Here is a 21,463-nt window from a genome sequence, read left to right on the forward strand (position 1 = left end):
TGCGTATTCTTTCATCTCTTTTTAGATTATTTTTCCTGCAGATTCAAGGATCATTTCTAGTAGAGGATCATAAAAGCTGTATTTTGTTGGTCTGTCATGTCCCGCAGCTTTTTATTTTTCCATTATGTATATCAGACACAGCATTTATTGTATTACTAAGAACAAATTCTAAGTCATCTTGCTGGATAATGGGCACTGCCTAGAAACACCTCCTTGCATTTTTATAGAATCATAGAATTGCTTAGGTTGGAAAGATGTTCAAGATCAAGTCCAACCGTAAAACCCAGCACTGCCAAGTTACCACTAAACTATGTCCCTCAGCACGACATCTACGTGACTTTTAACTACCTTCAGGGAAGGTGACTCCAGGGCAGCCCGTTCCAATGCTTGACAGCCCTTTTGGTGAAGAAATTTTTCCTCATATCCAATCTAAACCTCCCCTGGCACAACTTGAGGCCGTTTCGTCTTGTGCTATCACCTGTTACTTGGGAGAAAAGACCAACCTCCACCTCTCTACAACCTCCTTTCAGGTGGTTGTAGAGAGCGATAAGGTCTCCAGGCTGAACAACCCCAGTTCCCTCAGCTGTTCCTCACAAGACTTGTGCTCCAGACCCCTCACCAGTTTCGTTGCCCTTCACTGGACACGCTCCAGCACCTCAATGTCTTTCTTATAGTGAGGGCCACCAAACTGAATGGAGTATTCGAGGTGCGGCCTCACCAGTGCCAAGCACAGGGGGACGATCGCTTCCCTAGTCCTGCTGGTCACACTGTTTCTGAAACAAATTTTTAGTGCCTTACACTCACAAACTCTTGTGTAAGTATCCACTGCTACCAGTGAACCCCACGGGGGAGGTTAGGGCTGGGGAATGGAGAGGCTGAGATTGACAGTGATTTCTTTAATTTGTCTTGGTAGCAAGACTGATTAGAGCCCAGAAATGCCTGTCTCCCATTACAGAAACGTCCTAAACACTAGACCCTGAAGGCTCTGCCCTGTCTGCATGCAGAGGAATTGTGCACAAGGAACAAGCAGGGAGTGTGCACAAACACACGCGCTCTTTGTGCTGGGGACTTTTCGTGACTGCTGGCTGTAGCTGCAGGGGGAATTAGCGCTACATTGCGGCTGGGCAACCGCACCAAACGGGCATCTTTCTGTTCCTCACTGAAACGAAAACCCAGAGAAATTAATTAATTCACTTGACATTCCAGGTGGGAGAAAGTAAAACACAGAGGCAGTGAAGGTCTGAAGAGACACGAGTGGTGAGATGTGCCGTGCTCATCCAGGAGCGTAGAGGCTGGGCCCACATGCTAGTGTAGGTTATCCAGATTCGGTTTTCCCATGTGCCAGAGGGCATTTCAGGCCACATGTCCTAGGAGAGGCCCTAACCGAAGAAGGCATCCTCATTCTCTTTTGTTAACTCTGCTTCATTTTTTTATATAAAAGAACCAAACCCCGGAGCAGCGGCTTGAATCCCACTGTCCCATGTCATAGAGCGCGCCGTAATCAGCAGGGCAGAGCGGGGCACTTGCTGTCTCTGCCTCTAATTATTCTGAGTATTTTATACATAATGAGCAGCTGCAGCATGAGGTCCTGAGGGCACCCCCGTTCCCAATCCAAAATAGCCTGTTGTCCAGTTCAGGCTGGATTAAGCAGAAGAAAAATCAGATTTACATTTTCTCACTTCTCAGGCAAAGGGTCTTAAGAGACAGTTTCCTTGCTTGTGTTCTCACTCCATTTACTTATTTATAGAATACTAAGGACAAAAGGATACAAATTTCTGTGTACATTTCTGTTCCTTAAAGATGTGCCAGTCTGTTGTGACGGACCGGTGGTATTTTAGCTGGCAGGAATATGGGCTCCCAGCAAAGATTTGGCTACAGTCATGTAGCAGGCAGTGCGGATGTGGTAAGGATGTTCTTAAATGCTGGACACATATCCTTTTTTATTGCAGCTGCTGACTTAGTCTGAGCCCTGTCTGTATTTCTTAATTAAAAAAAAAAAAAAAAAAAAACAAACAAAAAAACCCAAAAAACAAAAACCAAACAACAAACCACAACAAAAAAAAAACCCTCGAGACCCAGTCAAGTAAAGTATCTTACAGATAGCATCTGTAAGATGCTATCATGAGGCTCAAACTGAAGTGAAAATTTATCTGCTGGCTTTTCTAGCCTCAGTCGTCCTTGATTAACCATAGCATGTCTCAAGTAACCAGGAGGGGCAGAGGCTAGTGGGATCCTGGGGATGATTTGCCTTTGACTGCTGTTAACTTTTTTTTCTGGCTGTTTGTAAGGATTCTGGTGACTGGCTGTTGTCAGCAGGATTTTTTTTCAGTTGCATAAGGACTGAGAAAACAGTATCTGTCTGACTCTTCCACAGTGAATGGCTTTCAAGTTAGGCCATGGCTGCAGTTATTGTGCTCTAGCTGTGGCACTATAAATAAAGTTATTAACAGCAATATGTAAATGGATTTCTATTTTTGTTCCCTGTATTGTTTGCAAAATCTAGGGCATTTATTCAGTAAGAATCATCTGCTATTTAGCACTGAGCCTACCAGCATTTGATGCTGTGTGGGCTGATGCTTTTTTTTTTCACCCCCTTTCTTTCTTTCTTTGCACTGGCTTTTAGAATCCGGCTCCTTTGCAAGTTTGTTTATTGTGGTATATAAAAAATAGAGTAGCTGTTCTAAGGATTTTCAGGCTTCCGGAGAGTGGCTTGGTACTTAAGAATAGAGAATCAGCTCTTGATATCTGAACTATAGGAGCATTAAAAACGGCTACACAAACATCAAATGTCACAGCTGTTATTTGCTTTAGTGCGCATTTTGCAAATTCCAGTTTGTTCAAAGATCTTTACGGTTTGTGGTTTTTTTGCGTGCTCTGTTTCCTTCCGCTCCCCTCTCCATCACACTGAATCTGCCTGACAGCCTCGGGCCCCGCTCAGCCTGGAAACTTGTTGTGCGTTAATTCGTGCGGTTGCAGTACAGCCCCCCAAGGGACAGCATAGATATGTTGTTTTAGCAACACTTTACTACAGTCATGGCTACTCCTATCTGGAAGAGTAAATTATTGTAATCCAAGGCATCTGTTTAGAAACCTGAGTGGGTCTGTGCTAGGGACAGGAGCTCTCTTGCTGTTAACAAATGTACTCTAAAAGACATTTCACAGGAGACAGTTTGTTCAAACTTCTTCCTGCTCTGCAAGTGAATTTAACTCTGGCTTCCCCGGATCCCCTACAGGTAAAGTCCCGACCTGTTTGTCCTGTGACTCATTAGCCACAATTTTATTGCCGGCTGTGTTAACCTTCAGATGGGCGTGTGCCCTCCATGGCACTTTAATTCCATTTCACGCGGCTTTGTGAAAGGCCACCGTAACGTTGGGACACCAGCAAGCTGTGTCTCCAGTTTCATTCCTTGCTTGAAGTAGCGGTTAGTTTTATGGTATATGTAACGGATGAATATACAGAAGTGTTTTGAAGTTGCGACACCCACTGTTCTGAACTGAACTTGTCCTTTCAAATGCCAGGCACGGCACTTAATTTCTTCTTTTTTTTTTTTTTTTTTTTTTTTTTAATCTTCAAGCCAAATTTGGTGCTACTGTAGTGGCATAGAAAGTAAGCAGAAATCAGCTAGACTGGTTTTGCATAGGTAGAAAGAACTGACACAGTAACTTTCCTCTTCTTTTTAACGTCTGAGGCTCATTACCATAATATATATTTTAAGTGGTCTCTGAGGTGGCTTTCTATGCTATAGAAAAGATCTGGTCAGACTCTATTGATTTTATTGGTATTAGCTCAGTGGTAAACTAGTAACTGTTTACAGGAACTTCATTTGGAGATGGCATTTTGCGAATATTGAGAGTAGCAAGCAAATGGCTTAGTGAAATATCTTAATGCATTAACGCAGAAATTAAATTTTCCAATGGAAAATGCAAGAGAAAAGCCATTTCTTTATACGCAGATCTATTATTCTGGTGGTGGCAATTACAGTAATTCTCTTGAAGTCAAGTTAAAATTATATGCCTGCTTCATTATGAGAAGAAACCACTGATTGCAAAAATCAGGGGAGATTCAGTGGAAAGTTAAAAAAACTTACATATGCAGTGGGCAGAGCCGACTCGCCGCGCTCCCGTGTATCAGGAATAGGTTTTGTGTGGATGTTCCCTGGACTCATGAGGCCAGGATTCACATTCCTGATTTGCCATGGTTTTCCCACATGACCTTGAGCCCGTTTATGTATTTTCTTTATATACCATACTGCTGTCTCTGCAAAATAGCGTGGTGGTGTTTTCCTAGCACCAATGACATTTTAACAATTGCTTAATGCCAGTTTGAAGACTCAATATGCTTAAGAAGCTAGAGATGCAATTGTCCTTTTTATTTTATAAAGACAGACATTTGAGACAGAGCCAGCTAAGTAGCTGATCACGGAGTCAAATGATGAGCTGTCAAAGATTAGACTCAAGGTGTCTTGATAGCTAGTATCTTGACCAGCATAATAAAACAAAAGTGGTGTGAATGTTTTCTGATATTACAGTATATAATCTGGATGCCATAGATTTAATAACGCTTACTGTCTATGACGTAATGGACATCTGCAAAGTATTTGGAATATGAGGTATGTTAGGGGCCGAAGAGGTGCACAGAATTTAATATTCCCTGTTCAAGGATGATCTTTGCATAGAAATACTCATCTGGTGAGCTCATCTACACTGCCTTGTAAGGGGGAATGTTTTTACTGCTGATATTGATTGTACAGAATTTCATTATATTTGCATTGTTTCTCCATGGCAGCTGAAATTTTCTGTGTCATCAAAGGGAAGCAAAGGTAGATGTCAGCTCAAGTGCCATTGATCAATTGTGATATGACAGTAAATCACATCTTAAAAAGGAAACAAAACCTTAATGTTAAATTGTAGCCCTTGTGAAGTTAGGAGAACTTTACTTGTGAGTTGGGGATATCTATTCATTACTGGTTCTTATCAGGTAAGGAATATTAATATAGTGTACAATAACCAGATAACGAGTTCAATATCCTGCAGGATTTTTTCCTTTACATTTAATTCTGAAATTACAGCCAATCTCTCTTCTCACTGAAAACATCATGTGTTGTATTATTAAATTTATTATCAGGTTTGTTTATTAATTAATAACAAGTTGATCCCTCAGTTAATGAGCTGTACCATTTTCATTACCTTTCAGAATAACTAACGAACAATGATGTCTTCATTTTAAAGTTCTTCTCTCCTGATGTTGCATTGGTGTTTCTCAGAAAAGTAGCCATTACGAAGTGTGCATAGTTAACTTTCTCTGTGTGCTTTCCGTCCATTTCTCTTTACAGTTTCATCCGTGTCATTTTAAAAACAACTGCTCGATTACATTTAAAAATATAGAAATGAAGAGGCAGCGAGTCAACTCATGTTGACTGTTCCAAAAAGGGCAGTAAGACTCGTGTTCCTGTTCTTCAGCAGTCAGTTTTCCCAGCAAATGGCCACTTCAGTATTATTGATCTAGTAAGTTCCCAAACACAAATGGTAATTGTGTATACAGAACATCACATCACTTGCCCACTCTCAGCTTATCCATGGAACAGTCTGCCTATTTTGGTACCTACTCTTCTTGGGAAAATGAGATAACTATGGGAAAGGCATAGTTGCTTCTTAATGTTTTAAATTATGACATGCATGTACTAATGTAATGTTTTCATTATGTAGTGACTTTCCAGAGGGAAAACCCTGACTTACTGAGGTTGCAGAGTAAATAAATCACAAAAGGACAGGACACTGGGGAAACTAGTGGAGAAAGTGAGGAAGCAGTAGGGTTTGGTTGAAATAGAATTACTGCAGCTTTTTGGGTAGGGAGTACAAAAGCGTCGTTGTTTGACTGAATATCCGTGATACCAGCGAAGAACAGACTGAATGCAATTTGCACAGCTATGAAGAGCTCATTCTTTCACCATCCAAAACAAAGACCTGAGCAATATATAACAGAAAGCATCCCAAACTTGATTAAATGCAACTTATTTGATCTCTATCCCATGTGCCTGACCTGGGAAATACATGGGAAACTGTTAACTGTCTGTGCCAAAATGTATTACTTCTCTGACAACTGACTGATTGCTGGCACACAGCCTCTATGCAGCAGGTTGTGTTTTGTTTTAATACTTAAGTTCACCGTTGTTTCTCTTTCCTATTGCGCTGCTTCTATGCCTTCAGTCACTTTTGCAAGCCGTTGTATCAAAAGAGGGCAGGGAGGAATACTGCCAGACTCCTACAGCTGTGATGGTAATGGATAGTCCCTTCTTGCAGGGTTCCTTTAGCTCTGTCTTCCTTCTTGTTGGTTTTTGGTAGGATTTTGTCAGAGAGATTGTTCTAATGCCAGAAAACAGACTGCAAAAATGCTCACAGCAAAAAGCGTGCCTGAAGTTTGAGAACCAGAAAATAACACGTTTTTTCCTTTTTGTTTTATATGCAGTTCTGCATTTCAGGCTGTCATGTGGGACAGATGAATCTGAGATTTGTTTTGGTGTGGGCTGGATCCAGCTCCAGTTTGGACAGACCTGCCAGCTCTTTTGCACTGGTCAGGCAGACTCGGGTGAGTCTGAGCTTGCTTGGAGCCAAAGCAACACAGTCAGCAGTATGCATGGTTTCTTTGCACCTTTCTGCAAAGGGCCATGTATATCCTTCAATTTTGCCTTCCTAAACTTCCTTTGGAATAGATTTGGCATCTTTCTCACTTAAAAGGTTTTTCCCCTGAGCGGAATGATAGGAAAAATTTTCACATTCCCATCAGTCCCTTCTTAGATACATGAAAAAGGTCCTAAGCACCTCCTTCTTAATAACCCAAAATCAAATTTAGGCCACTTGGATTTCTTTTTTTGTGTTCGACAGACAGCGGCATCTAATTTGGCTTGCAATGATGGAGTAAGAAAATTCCTTCCACTCATCTCAAAGACATCTATAACGTGCTCCACCTATATTTTGGCTGGTAGCCACTGCATATCTATCTTTATTTGTTTTGCCTTCCTCAAATAGTTTTTCTTCCCAAAAGGCTATTTATTACTGCTGTTTCCAGTGAAGAATCAATTTGGTTAAATATAGCCCGCTGAAATAGGAAAATCTTTTAACTCAAGATGTTTAGAGGGAGAGGGTAGCAAGTTTTTCATGTTTAAAATAAAGAATGAGTACTGATGCTGCCTTGCTATAACTGAGTTCCCGTAACTGGGGTTGCTACTCATGCTTGTAAACTGCAAACCTAGGAAGGTCATGGAAAAACTTTTCCCTGTATGACTGGTGCAGTCTTCCCCTTCTGGTTGATGATTTCAGGAACTTAATTTCTTCTCATTTCTTGCGTTGACAGTGAAGGACAGACCATAGGCATCGAGGCGAGGAGCAGTGACCATGATGGAAAGTCTGTTGCCATTTTTCTCAGCAGCTCTTGAGTGCCAGCAGGGTCAGACACTCTCAGCGGGGTGCTCCCAGGAGCACATCGCTAACGCAGACGGAGCCGCAACCGCAAATGCTGAGAGTTTGTGCTGGAGATGCGCATCTCCCAGCTGAGTCCCCCAGGCAGTTCTGACCTCTGGTAGCACTCATTTGAGAGCAAATATGGGAAAATCAAGTAAAGGCAGGGTTCTGCAGTTTATATCTGTGCAATGAGCCTTGCTGCCGTCATGCAGTGGCACTGCGGATGGCAGTCTGCACGTTGCCACCAGTGTCTCCAAGAGCCATCTGGTCTCCTGCTTCTTTGTCAGTTTTTACTCTGTCCCCAGTTTTAGTTGGTATGGTCTTGCAGAGTGAACTTACGGGGTTCACTGGTAAACTATGGTAAAATATGGGATGTAGGTTTGGTTTATGTTTTTGGCTACTTTGGAATAGGGACAGGAGACTATTTGCCTTTTGCTGTAAAGAAAAAGGTAAAAAGGCTCACAATTTTCTGGGCTTTTGGTTTTGTAGGGTTTTTGTGTGTATATCCTCCTGTTTTGTGTTATTCTCTCTCTCTCTGAAGTATTGCTTTGCTTATCACAGCATTTGTGTACATACGGGCCTTCTCACTCTCTTGAGCAAGTGGGAGCCAGCATGGCTGATCTTAAGATGGAGCACTGTCATGGTGCACGATGGCGTCCCGCTTCCCAAGAGGGAGCCGTGACAGCTGATGTGTCACAGAAGTGCTAGGGCTCATTTGAAACTGTAGGTGATTTCCATTAGTAAACGGATCTTCTCTGAAATTACCATATAAGTTTAGGAAAGAGAGCGTATCTTTTTACTGTTGGGGTTTTTTTTCCATGACTGTAGGAAAAGGAAATATTTTAACCTCTGCTCTGTCTGATGCCCTGCTGTTCTGGAGAATGTTTTTCGTATCGCTAAGGCTAAGACCTTAGCCTGTCACACAGACATCCCTAGAGAGCAAGGCTGACGTGCTGTTGAGACCTGAGTTAGTCTGGAAGTAGCTTGCAGCTTTTGCTGGACCAGTCAGTGGGCTGTCACTCAGCATGATGATCCCACTTCACCCTCCTCAGGTGTGCTTTGCTGCCCTTGCTCACATTTGTGCTGCTTTACCTGGGCATGCTGCCTGACCGCGGTCACTGTGCCACTGCTGTGAACTTGTCCTCAGCTTGTTTTGGTTTGTCCTTTTGTTGTTGCTGCTATTAAATTCAGGAGGGAAAGAGCATTATGAGACATTCTCACTTAGTGTTTCTGAAAGCTGAAATCCTTTTTGTGCATAGGATGGGTAGAAGAGAGCACGCAGAGGACCTCCTTGTTATCCCATCCCCAAGTGGCTACAGCTAGGAAAAAGAGACTAGGTGTATCTTGATGCCATGTCTATTTTAGGAACTTCTAGATGAACTTAATACAATGTTTATGCCACTGGAGCTGGAAAATAATTTCTGAGCTTACAATGCTGGTGGGGAACTGGCTTTTAAACAGATGTCCAAGTGCGAAAATTGACTCATTTACCGAACTGCTCAAGAGATGCTCACACCTTGGAGAAACTCAAAAGACGTCTGAGCATGGTCTTGGGTAACCAGCTCTAGGTGGCCCTGCTTGAGCAGGGGGGTTGGACAAGATGACCTCCAGAGGTCCCTTCCTCAACCTCAACCATTCTGTGATTTTGTGAAAGCCTAGTTTGGTGTTGAGAGCTCAACCCAGCCCTTCAACTGAGAGTTTTGTCATCTTCATCCCAGTCCATCCTTCTTCTTTCTTCTTCCTTGTTCATAGCATGACTTAATGACGTGCAACACCAATAGCAGTGGATGGTGTTGTAAAATAACAGTAGGGCCCTGAGACACTGTCCTCACCAATTAGCTTAGTGAATTCACTAACAAGGGCAGACTGTGTCTACAGCAAGTGGCTTTCTCTTGTTACACCTTTGCTCATGAATGCAAATTAATAAGCTTGCATTTAGTGAACAATCATTATTTTCTTATGGTACATTAACTTTTTCTTCTCTTGTAGGTAGCGTTCATTGCAGTAAAATGCCATGGCTTTGATTCACATGCAGTCAGATGCACTTTGCTGTTTTTATAAGCCATTGAAGCTCACCGAGTCTGGGGTTTTGTTCTGTTTCCCATGCAGTGCCTGTGGTGTTCGGTTTCCAGTAACACATGGTGTTTATATTCATGACTGGCATTACCGTTGTGATGGTGATAGGGTTTGTGTTTTTTGCCTTGCTTGATTTATGTTGTGGCTGGCGTGCATGGCACGCACATGTCTCAAAATAGAACACAACTGGTTTTTTGTTTTTACATTAGAAGCACTGATGATTTAATTTAGTGTTTTGAATAACCCTGCATTTGCAGGGAAACCTGGCTGTGTCGTGTCCCTCCTTTGATAACTCTATTAGCTTCAGACATTTAAGACTGCACTTCAAAGTCTTTCTCTGTAGGTGTGTGTGGTTTTTAAATGTCTCATGTGGGCTTCCTGCTTCCCACCTTGTCCTTACCTCTTCCTACTCCTTACGTTGTTCTTTGCTTTCTGACAAGATCTCTCCCCTTCACGAATTCTTGCTAAGAACCTTCTCCTTTAGCATGCTCTGATGCTTCTGCCTCGGGGTATGTTAGCAGTGTAGTCACATCAAGGATCACCTGAATTACAGGAGCTGGTTTTAAATAACCTGCAATGGTAGGGCCCAAGGTGCAGCGGGATGGACCTGAGCCCGGACAGTGAGTGCAGCCCAAGGTGGGCACCTCACACTGCTGATCTCTGGGGCGTTGCTCTGAGGCTGGTACCCGAGCTGCCTGTCTGTGTTTCCCTTAAGTATTCTGTGAATGAATTACAGACTGAAAAATGGGAAAACTTGAGCCTCAGTACTTGTGGAATTTTCTCTTCTTGGCTCTGTATCTTAGCTGCTCCTCTCTCCATTTCACCTCACTCTGCCTTTGCAGCTGTGCGAAGCACTTTGCAAAAAGCATCTAGACATCCTTCTCAAGGAGATCTCGCAGTCCAGACTGGCCGTGGTGGTTTTGGTACAGGCCAAGCTCAGGCAGAGGCTGGCATCCCAGTGGCGGCAGCAGCTAGAGCTGTGTGCCCAGCCTGCCTAGTCCTGCTTGGAATCAGCAGGAGCCAGCGGCACAGGGATACTCCGGTCCGTGTATTCTCCTTTCCTGTTCCCCTGCCCGGGGCTCAGGCAAAAGCAGGCAGGTATAAGGCTGGTCCCTAAGCAGAGGGTAGGATGGCAGCATCTGGAAGCTCCTCAAGTTTCTTTTCATATTTCTTCCCTGTCAGCGTCATGAGCCACATAGGGCAACAGGCACAAAACCAAGCTTGCCTTGTACAGCTATGAAATCTTGAGCCAGTCCTTGCTGGAAATAGGAGCTGAAATAGGAGATTAGGAAAGTATTCACCTCTACCCTATAACACAATTTGTGGTACTTTTCAACCAAAATGAAACAGAAATAATTCTTAAAAAGCCTTATAAAATGAATGATAATTCCCTTTTTCTTGTCTGTCTTTCCCAGAAATCAGACATTTTTTTGTCTTTTTTGAGGTCATACCCTGGTTACTGCTGGACAAAACCCAATCAGATGGTAAATCTGAAGGCAGTGACGGAGTGGAAAATATATCAAGAACTCTGAAGCCATTACAACATTTTAATTACATGATAAACTGGTTTTTCCACAAAGCAGTAGCCTTCCAGATGAAGGGACTGGGACCCAGGGCTGATAATAGTTTCTAATGCCCATATTGCAGATTGTGTGGTCAATCCCTTCCAGTCAGCTTCATCTAATAGTACTTCTAAACCACTGCCTTACTTATCTCACGATATTTTATAGCTATAATAATGATTTCATTTGACCTTTTGTTGACCACTGTCATTTACCCCACATTTTGGCACAAGTGTGGCCTATTACTGGCATTGTGCTCCCACCAGCAAGGAAATGCCTTGTCCTCTGAAAACTGAGAAATAGTTGGCTTGAGTTGTGCCCTTGATCGCGATCATCTATCACCATCATCCTTTAATAAAATCTTTTCATTGCCAAGAGTGGTCTCACATGAAAGACTGAAGTGTGGATTGAGGCTCTAAGGGTAATGGGGAAGCTGTGTGTTTAAACTCTAAGGCTCCTGGTCTGGATAAGATGCACTGGTAGGACTGGGACACGTCCCTGCAACCTCACTGTGCGCGTGTTGTGTGTGCAAGGAGATATAGGAGTCTTCATTTTTAAAGAAAAGCTCTCACTAAACACAGGATCATGTGCTGTTCCCTAATGGCTATTTTAAGAGAAATCTGCTTTTTTTCCTAGTTGCTTCTGGGCTGTTTGGTATTTTACAGGGAGAAGGCTGAATTTAAAGGTTACTGGGGCTAATCACAAAAGGAACAGAAGCGGCATGACACAGCACCACATACACAGGTGCCCATTCCTCCCTTGTGGGTCATTAGCAGGGTTGGGAGCGATAAACCTGGTTGTTGTCTCTGCTGCGGGAGCGTGTGGAGGGAACAAATTAGGCAGGAGTAAAATGTGATTTAGTAGCTTTCAGAGCTCTCTGTTGAGAGCAGAGGACAGAGACGCTTCAGGCTGGGTTTCTGTTTTCAAGGGCTGTTTTCTCTGACAGTTGTGTGCTGTTCTTTCTCCAGTCTCCTGCCACAAATGTGTCTTTCCCCTCTCTGTCTTCAGTTCCCAGATCACTGCTCCGTCCTCTTGCCACCTCCCACGTGGTCCTTTCCATACCCTGATGAGGTTTTCCATTCCCTGGAGCCCGTGTGTCCCAGACAGTGTCTTCTGATAGCTCAGTGGCATAGCTTTTTGGCAGCAGAGCAGGTCACACAGCTGTCTCAAGCCCGTAATTGAATATGCTCAGGTGCTGCAACAGGTCCATGTGTTACTTGCATAGATGACATGCAAGAGGGGCAAAGGGATGGACCATGCAAATAGATAACATTCTAGCATTTATAACATTTGTGCAAAGGACTTAACATGTAACCAATTCTGAGTAGATTTTCATATAAAAGAGCAAAAGGCATGTGCCAGATGAAGCTCTTCCCCCTATTGCCAGGAGTCATGTCCATGTTCAAGAGTGAGAAGAGACTTAAGCATCTAAAAAAGTACTTGTAATTCATTCCTTTACTTCAGATAAAACCAAACTCTTTTTCTTTGACTTTGCTCTCCAAAATTATCACATTGGCTTTGTTGAAATTGCTCTCTGCATCCCTGTTTCCTCAAACAAAACATTCATTCAGAGAAGCATCTCATGTAGCAAATGTTGACTTCCTAAAAGGGGCATCAATGTTAACTATCCGATATTGCTACTGGCTCAAGTGCAGAATGCATTTCTAAGTCTTATTGTGCAACCTTTCCAGGTTTTATTCTCATGATAAACCCGTTTGTAGTTGCTTAGAATTGTAGTTTTCTAGAACTCAGCCAGAGCTGTCTGTGGAGCTGCAACCATGCTGTCCTCAGAAGTGCAAGACAAGGAACAAAATGAAGGAGAGAGATAGCGGCTGAATTTGAACAAAGAGCACCCATAGAAGGTTACAAGTTTGAGAAAATGTTGTAATCAAGTACCTTCAATTTGAAAAGGCCTAAATCTGTGCATAGGTTGGCTCCATAGGTCTCTGCTGATTACTTCATTTGCCCAGTTGAAAATATTATCGCAGTTTAACTTCTAGGAATGTCTGATCCGTTTATCTGGCATGACAGTAATAGGGAAAGGAGGGAGCGACCTTCAGTCACTTATCCGTGTTCATAGTACGCTACACTAGCACTAATTTCCTGAATCAGGCACGAGGAGGCAGCTCAGGGCACCCCCGTGTAGTATTTTCAGATACAATCATTGCTGTCTGAATGTCAGAGTAGCAATTGCTCTGTACTCCTCCTGTTATAGCACACGGCTGTTACAACACACATACAAGCAAAGCGTGTGAACGTGTCCACAAGTGCGGAATTTGCAATTTGCCCCATGCTGGAAGAGGAACATGCTTGCAACAAGATACATTTTGTTACTGCCACAAAAATGGGAGACATTTCCTATTTGTACATTGCATATTAAAGCATACTTAAGTTGCTTGGGCAGTAATACAGATTACTCTAAGATTTCAGTTGGTTTCAACTGTATTTCTTTGTGAAGTTTACTTTTATTTGTAAATATGTGAAATCTTGATTTATTTTTTGTGTTATTTTCTCAAGTGTTTAAAAAATGGCAAAGTATGTTTTGATTCAGACATCCCTGGATTCCTCTCTTGCTTTTTTCTTGTACATTTTAGTTTCAGTCTGACTAACAGAGAAATATTTAATGCAATATGTTTGGTTGATGATTTATTGGAGTTGAAATGTAGAAGGAAAATACGAAAAGCGTGACAGAATCAAAATGTGTTTCAGGATTTTTACCGAAAAATGCTTGTGAAAATATTTTTGTTGCCTTTGCTTTTTGTCTGAAGACATTGCAGGGAATTCCAACTGAAAACGTAGCCTCTGCAATTTGCTTAAAACATTTTTGAGTTTTATTTTAGAAAGAACAATTCCAAAGTGCTTGTTATTTACACTTTTAATTTCTCTTCCTATTCAAGTACAGCTTGATGCAATAATCAACTTCAAAGAAGAAACCAACCACTTGATAAATGTTCCAGTGTACAAGTATAACTTATGAATTTTAAATTTATATAAATGTGTGTGCATATATACATTTTAGACCTATATAGACATAGTCTGGTGCTTGTTTTACTGAATAGTTTTTAGTTTAGCATAATGGCTGTGTTTGGTTGCAAATCAATATTTTCAATGTTGTTGTTATCAATGAGACAGAATCTTTTTCCAGTTTTTTAAAAAAAACAAATTTTTGCAGCACAACATTAAAATTGATTAATCGAAAGAATCATTATTAATACTTGTGATTCAAATAATCAGGCTTTCAAAACAGTCCACGCTGCTTTCAGAGGGCTTTCCCGCTCCGTCCTGGGCGGATGGGAGCGATTCGGTGTCCCTGTTGCAATAGCAGGGGTTTGCCTCAGTTGGCAGGGGCTGTGCGCTTCTCCTTGGGCAGAAAGTTGAGCGATGCCTGCTTGCAGCCTTCCTGAGAAGAGCTCCTGAGCACTCTACGTCTATATTTTTATAGTGTTTCAGGGGCTAAGCCAGCTGGAAGGTGTGGTACAGATGGGAGGTTTTATTACTGTAGCTGTTTAGAAGCTGAGGGGAAAAGAAAAAAAAGCAACGAGTGAGAGGCTTGTACAGCTGGGAGATGAATAGAGTGGAGTAAATCAATGTAGATTTCCTTCTCCAGAGAATGTAAAGTATAAAAGCCCGACGGTAGGTCTTCACTAGGACAGCCGAGTGTGTTAGGGCATGACCAGCCAGCCCTGCAGCACCCAAGCCTTCGCCCCGGCACCATGCCATGCCCTCGCACCTGGCTTTGTGCATTTCTAACACTGCAGGAGTGTGTCTGCCAGGGACACGGTAAAGGGCAGGGGTTTTCTGAAGTGGAGTTAAGACACAGGTGATGTTATTGAGCTGAGAGGTTGAGGAATGTGAGCAAAATGGGTAAGCGTTGACTTTATAGCTGAGCTAATCTGGTCATTGTGAAGGAGTGCCTTGTTGTTAATGATGGCTGATAGTATTATCTTGCCACAACAAACTCCCAGCATACTGTAAATTTTCTGGACGTGGGGCAGGGGTCGGGGAATGAAAGGCTTGTGGGGGTTTTTTACGCTTTCTAATCTCTGGAGGGGATGAGGCTGTGCCCCACAGGGCTTTTTATGTGTGATAGAGGCTGTAGCATAAGGTGGCATTAGGGGTGCTTATCTCCTTGCTGCTATAGGGCTGGGACACCTCTACATGTCTCCCCATCCCTGGACTTCTACCCCAGAATTTACACAAATATCAGCAACAAATTTTGTGGTGCTTTTATATTTTTTTTTTCTCTTTTTTCCCAAGCATCCTCTTTGCAGACATAGAGGGTTTCACAAGTCTGGCCTCCCAGTGCACAGCTCAGGAGCTGGTCATGACGCTGAATGAGCTCTTTGCCAGATTTGATAAGCTAGCAGCGGTAAGTTTTCTATTATAATTCTGATATTATTTTTTTCCTATTGCAAGAATGACATACTGTGCTTGTTCACTGGATTTCTGTAAATATTCACTGCCCTAAAAGGCAAGCTATTGCAAGCATGAATATAAGCTGAATACTTCTCTCTCCTTTATTATTATTATTGTAGGAGAACCACTGTTTACGTATCAAGATCCTGGGTGATTGCTATTACTGTGTGTCTGGGTTGCCAGAAGCAAGAGCTGACCACGCACACTGCTGTGTTGAAATGGGAATGGATATGATAGAGGCCATCTCGTAAGTACCATATTCCTCATGGAGAATTTCAGAACAGATAGCAAGTAGATTCTCTTTTCCCGTTAGGTGTTCCTTACGTTAGTAGCAAGGTAGCCAAACCAGGGAACTGATACCAGCAGAAAGGGAGACCAGCTGGAACAAGAAAACAAAATGCAGTAAAGGTTTGACAGCAGAGGGACAGACACTTGAGTCCATTACAGCCACGTGGATATCAGAGCTCAATCTCCTGATGAGAAAGGCAAAGGTTACTCTAATTACTGGAAGTCTCATTCCCAAAGGAAGATTCCAGTGAATTACAGAAATGTGAAATCAGTGGATTAATAACAGCTTTATTAAATTTCAGTCACTCTTCATTTATCTGTTTTTAAACCAGCTTTTTACTCACCTTACAATTCCTCTGCTAAGGTCTATCTTGTCTAGTTTAACTAATCCTTCTCCATGTGTCCCTCTGCCAAAAAGGTCAGATTCAAGGCTTTCTTACTTTAGTTAAATTAATTATTGAAGAAAACCATAAAGTTAGTGTGGCACAGACTGGGACAGATCCATGGTGTTTTTTCCTTTATTTCCACTTCCCCATCTTTTTCTTTTAAAATCAGTTCTGAAGCTTTGCCTGCTCCTGACGTCAGACTAGCAATCCTGTGTTTGTCCAGACCATTCCTGTCTTTAGAGGGTAACAAATATGAGACCCATATCTAGTTATGTTACTTGCAGGATTTTAGATAATGTTGAATATTGTTTGCATTGGACATGAGCTTTCACAGGCCCATTCTCTCAGAATTCAGGGAGTGAAGATTTATTTGGTCATCTTGAGCGTATGCAAGTTCAGGCGTAAAGTTCAGTCAGTTTTGGATGATAACTGAGCTGACCTTAATATCAACACCATCCCTGCTGCACAGAGACTCTGCTTCTTTTTCTGTTCTCTTCTAGTTTTTTATTTTGTGAAAGCATCTTCCAGTGGTACCAAGAGAGGTAGATGATCTCTGTGCAGTTCTCCTCTCATTCCATTCATTAAATTGATGGAGTTTCCACTTCATCTTTATAAAAACTAGAGCTACCTATTTGCTGAGCTTGATACAGTACATCCTTACCATTTGAATTTCTGCAAGGACATGAATACACATCCACACTTTTCAGCCTCATTTCCCTAACACGGACGCAGAGTTTGAAAAGCAGTGTTTTCGCCCAGGAGACCCCATTCAAAGAGCAGTACGCAGCAGCATTCCCTTGCTTTGTACAGAGTGTACACTGTCAGGACTTCCTACCTTTGTTTTTCTGGTTTTAAACTCTGTTGCTTTGCATCAGTCTCCTTTTGGGGTTTGTATGCAAAACGCAAAATAAAAGGAGTTGCAAGTACCTAGTTTTCAGTAGCCCTTGAAAGGATGCTGTTTCTTCTGTGTGAAGTACAATTAAGTGGCAGGTGACAAAGAGTCTTGTCAAACACGCGAAGCAGCAATTCTTAGCCACCAGTCCTACAAAGAAGGTACTGTGTACATTGCCCAGAAAAGTCTCGCTTTCTGCAGTAGTTGACCTGATGAAATCCAGAGACCTTGACACATTGCTGTGTAATCCCCCATAAGGCTGAGTAACACCAGGATGTCTAGACTTCATTGATTAACTGCAACCCACCTTACCCTGAAATAAACATGGAGCTGAAGTGCACTCAATGTTTGTTTACAAATAGCTCTTCAGCAGCCTTTAAAACTTGTTTCCCACTTGATGTATGATGAATGCATTTAACAATCTTATCTGTTAATAAGTCTGGAAGGTGACTCTGTTCTCACTACCCCTGCTTCTCCACCCCCCACCTCTTCCTCCCCTAAGGATCAACATAAGAGGTTTCACAATTAAGGTAACCAATAGCTGCTGAACATTTGATTGCAAGCAACAAATAGCTACTGAACCTTTGATTGCAGGCTTCACCAACACTGGGCCCTGCCCGTAGGCTGATTTCATCTGTGCACAGTAACAGCAGGGAGTGTTACCCCAGATCAGAAAGATAGAATTATATTTACTGTAATGCTGGTATAAATTAACTAAAAAAAAAAAAAAAGGAAGGTAATAAAGGATATTTCATTTGTCCATAACGTATAACGAAACTCATTTGTTGCTGCAAAGACTGCAGAAAGTCACCTTCTCATCAACGACTCTACTGGGAGAAGCTCCCTGGTCTTGTGTCAGTACTGTGGCTTGGCAGAGGGTGCAGTGGGGTTTGTAGCACTTGTGTAGCATGTCCTCCCTCCCTCCCCAGTGCTGTACCCACACTGCAGCTGCTGTTGTCCTTGCAAGGGTTATGGCTGCAGCTGCATTTTCATTACCCCAGTTCCTGTTGCCTTCCCAAGTGTTGCGGTTGGAGCTTTTTCAGTTCGTAACCTATATGCAGCTTCCCTTCCCTGCTAGAGAATCTCTGCTGCTTGTTAATAAAAATAATGAACATCACTTCAGTGAGTACATAGTGAAATATAAGATAGGGATTGTAAGGAAAAAGGAACTGTAAAAGGGTAGGAGCTGTTTCAACAAGAAGTCATCTCGGATAGTCTTTTAAGGGGCATGTTACACTCTGAGGAGTGAACTAGAGTCCAGAATTGGTCTATCTTTAATCATTCATTTTCATTAATAACTAAAGCATAAATATTAGATCTGTGTTGATGTTAGGAAGTTGGGAGGACTTACCTGTCCAGGGGATGTTATCTGGAAAGGACTAGATGAACCTGAAAACCAAAGAGATTGAAATCTGATAAAGTACAATTTCATGCTGCACGGAACTAACAATTGTTTTGCACAATATAGGTGAATTTACTTGTGAAATAGGGACATTCTGGGAATGATGTGATCAGCAATAATGAGAAGCAGAGTTGTTCTGATGGCCTCATCAAGACTTTCCCCTACCCACATTCCTAAATATATTTTCCATGTGAACAGCTCTTGAAGTTAACTTTTTCCCTAAAATGGCAAAACCCACAAAGTATTCCAGCAGTCATTTTGGGAGTAAGCAGAGCATCCAAAACCTCATTAAAATCAGAGCTTGAGTATTTGTAGCTGCCTGTTTGGAGTGACTGCAATAGATGTGGTTCTCTGGTTTTGCTGGTCTCACTACAGCTGTAAGCCCCGTTCAAGCTTTCCAACTGCAGTGGGGTATTTCACACACATCTCATATTTCATCTGTGGAAGAGTTGAAGCTTGGTGGCATACAGACAAATTAGGATCTCTGAAATCATTTCCTTTTTCTCTTTGCAACATGCTATTACTCTTAATGAGGCTGAGTGCTGGCAGGTTATGTCCAGCTTTGGTATGGAAATTGGAGACCAGCACTTTATTCCTTTTACTGCCCAAAGATTTTTTTTTTTTACGAGTGCTCAACTTGACCATGAGTTCAGAGTACATGGATTTATTCCAAGGGCTCCCCTTTCTAATTCATACTCTGCTTGGCCAGCCAGGCCATGCAAGAGCAGTACAGCTGGTCTGGTTTTGGTTTGTTGTCCTGTTGATGTGGATGAGCAGCACCATGTGTATGCATGAATAATCTATGCGTCATCATGGATTTTTGTGTTCTGGGTGCAAGTTTCTGCCACCAACTGCAACCATGCAGTTCTTAGTGATGTCCTTATCTCCCAACTCTTTTCAGATTAGTCCGGGAGGTGACAGGAGTAAATGTCAACATGAGGGTTGGAATCCACAGCGGGAGAGTTCACTGCGGGGTCTTGGGCCTTAGGAAGTGGCAGTTTGATGTGTGGTCCAATGATGTTACGTTAGCCAACCACATGGAAGCAGGGGGCAAAGCTGGGTAAGTTGCTTCATCAAAGCTGTCATGTTAATCCGTGTATTGTTTTGTGTCTGACGTGTCACAGTAAGGTGTGAAAATGGGGGACAGAGGTTCAGAGAGTCTGTATGTCTGCTATAAAATGATCTATGGGTGTAGTGTTTTAAGCATGTACAAATATTACCAAGGTTACTCTGTTCCATGTCTACATGTCCTTGGTTACAGAAAGTCTACAAAATCTCAAGATGGGCCTATCCTTCTGTGGTAAGAACTGAATTCCTTCTCTGTGAAACAAAGTTGATAGATTCAACAGAAACGAGCAGGTCTGCGTGAACCCTAGCAGAGCTGGCCATAGTTACAGAGAGATGTGACTGTATGTTAACAGTGTTTGCTGAAGAGCATCCCAGCAATCGTAGGATATTGTATGAAGCATTGTTTCAGACCAGTCTTTTGTTTTGAAACATTCCTGTGAGAGAGCAGAATAGGTTCTTGTTTCACCACTGTATGGACCAACTGAAGACTGAGTTGCTGCCAAGTTGACTGTGAGATAATTTTCCTACGTGCCTTTCCTTCTTTTCTCTGCTCTGGAAGAAAGCATAAGACTATGGTACTTGAGAGGATACCTCTACAAGGCAGTCTTGTACCACAGTGATTAATGCGATACAGAAAAAAAGATACATGCTACAGTATATATTACATGTGTCTGCTGAGTAGACACATCCTTGTGAAGGGCCTGTGTTTGCCAAAATTATATATTTGCTGTGTGTTAGAGCAAAGTGAATAAAAGAATGAGTGCTTTATATATAAGGAGGTGTTTATAAATGGATACGTAAGATGCTTAATGTGAACACCTCTCTCTTTAAGAAGATACCTTCTGGCCTGCTTCCTTTAAAACAGGTGAAACTCCCATACTACATCTGTAAGAGCCGTGGCATGGCTATATAAATTGGGGTTTATTGTTTGTTTGTTCCAGTACACAGAGCCTGTCACTGGCAGGAACTGACCTTTTAGGTGGTAACTTCTCAGAGCCTACAAAACTGTCTTGTCTTTTGTCTCATTCAAGGCGCATCCACATAACAAAAGCAACCCTGAACTATCTCAATGGAGACTATGAGGTGGAGCTGGGCTTTGGAGGGGAACGCAACGCTTATCTGAAAGAGCACAGTATTGAGACCTTCTTGATTGTACGGTGCAGCCAGAAACGGGTAAGACCAAACTAACTAATGCTGGTTTTCGATACTTTTAATAACTAGATGGTCTCCAACACACCAAAGTGGAGTGAACACCAGCCTTTATAGATGAGTGAGGTAACTACCTAACCTTCAGTGACAAAAATTCCTGTTTCATTCACCTCTTCCTCAACTTTTGCATCCATATAGGGAGTGTAGCCACCTTCTGCATAAGGTTTCTGCACCAAGTACTTTCTAGTTCTATCCAAGAAGCTGTCCTGACTTGTTTTCAAAATAATTTTGAAGAATGTTGTTAATATAGATATGTATTTTTTTCAATTGAATTTGATACTTGTACAAGTTCTTAAAGCAATAGATTAAAACTGCAAAGATCTCTTCTCTGTCAGATTACAGATGGCGGTGGTTTTGTCCACCTGCTCACCATATTGCCATGAACATAAAGATTAGAGCAGTTCTTATCATCACTTTTCAGCCTCTGTTTCTGAAGATGGGGAAATCTGGCCCACTGTAATGATGGATGATCACTGTGACAGTGGGATGAGATCATACCTATTGCTGTGACATGGGTCAGGCTGCACAAAATAAGGCTATTAGGGCATTACTGAATTTAACTTGAGTCAAGTCAAACTCAAGTGGACTTCAGCCAATATATCTTCTTTTTGTGACACTGCTAATAACAAAAATAGGTTGATGTTATCAGTAGTTTGTATTCTTTTAAATAATGGTAGATGGTAATACTAGAAAAGGATGTTTTTCA

The 21,463-nt window shown here is 42.1% G+C and overlaps 1 protein-coding gene across 1 annotated transcript in view; it reads left to right on the plus strand.

Annotated features, from left to right (window-relative positions):
- ADCY5 (adenylate cyclase 5) overlaps positions 1–21,463 on the plus strand; it is a 222,157-nt gene that overhangs the window by 145,910 nt on the left and 54,784 nt on the right. The window contains exons 4-7 of the mRNA XM_054208141.1: positions 15,354–15,465; positions 15,632–15,759; positions 19,382–19,540; positions 20,580–20,721. Of these exons, the coding sequence (XP_054064116.1) occupies positions 15,354–15,465; positions 15,632–15,759; positions 19,382–19,540; positions 20,580–20,721 (541 nt within the window). The remainder of the gene's footprint in view (positions 1–15,353; positions 15,466–15,631; positions 15,760–19,381; positions 19,541–20,579; positions 20,722–21,463) is intronic.

Source organism: Rissa tridactyla, chromosome 7 (assembly GCF_028500815.1).
Source record: "Rissa tridactyla isolate bRisTri1 chromosome 7, bRisTri1.patW.cur.20221130, whole genome shotgun sequence".
In the NCBI taxonomy this organism is placed as follows: domain Eukaryota; kingdom Metazoa; phylum Chordata; class Aves; order Charadriiformes; family Laridae; genus Rissa; species Rissa tridactyla.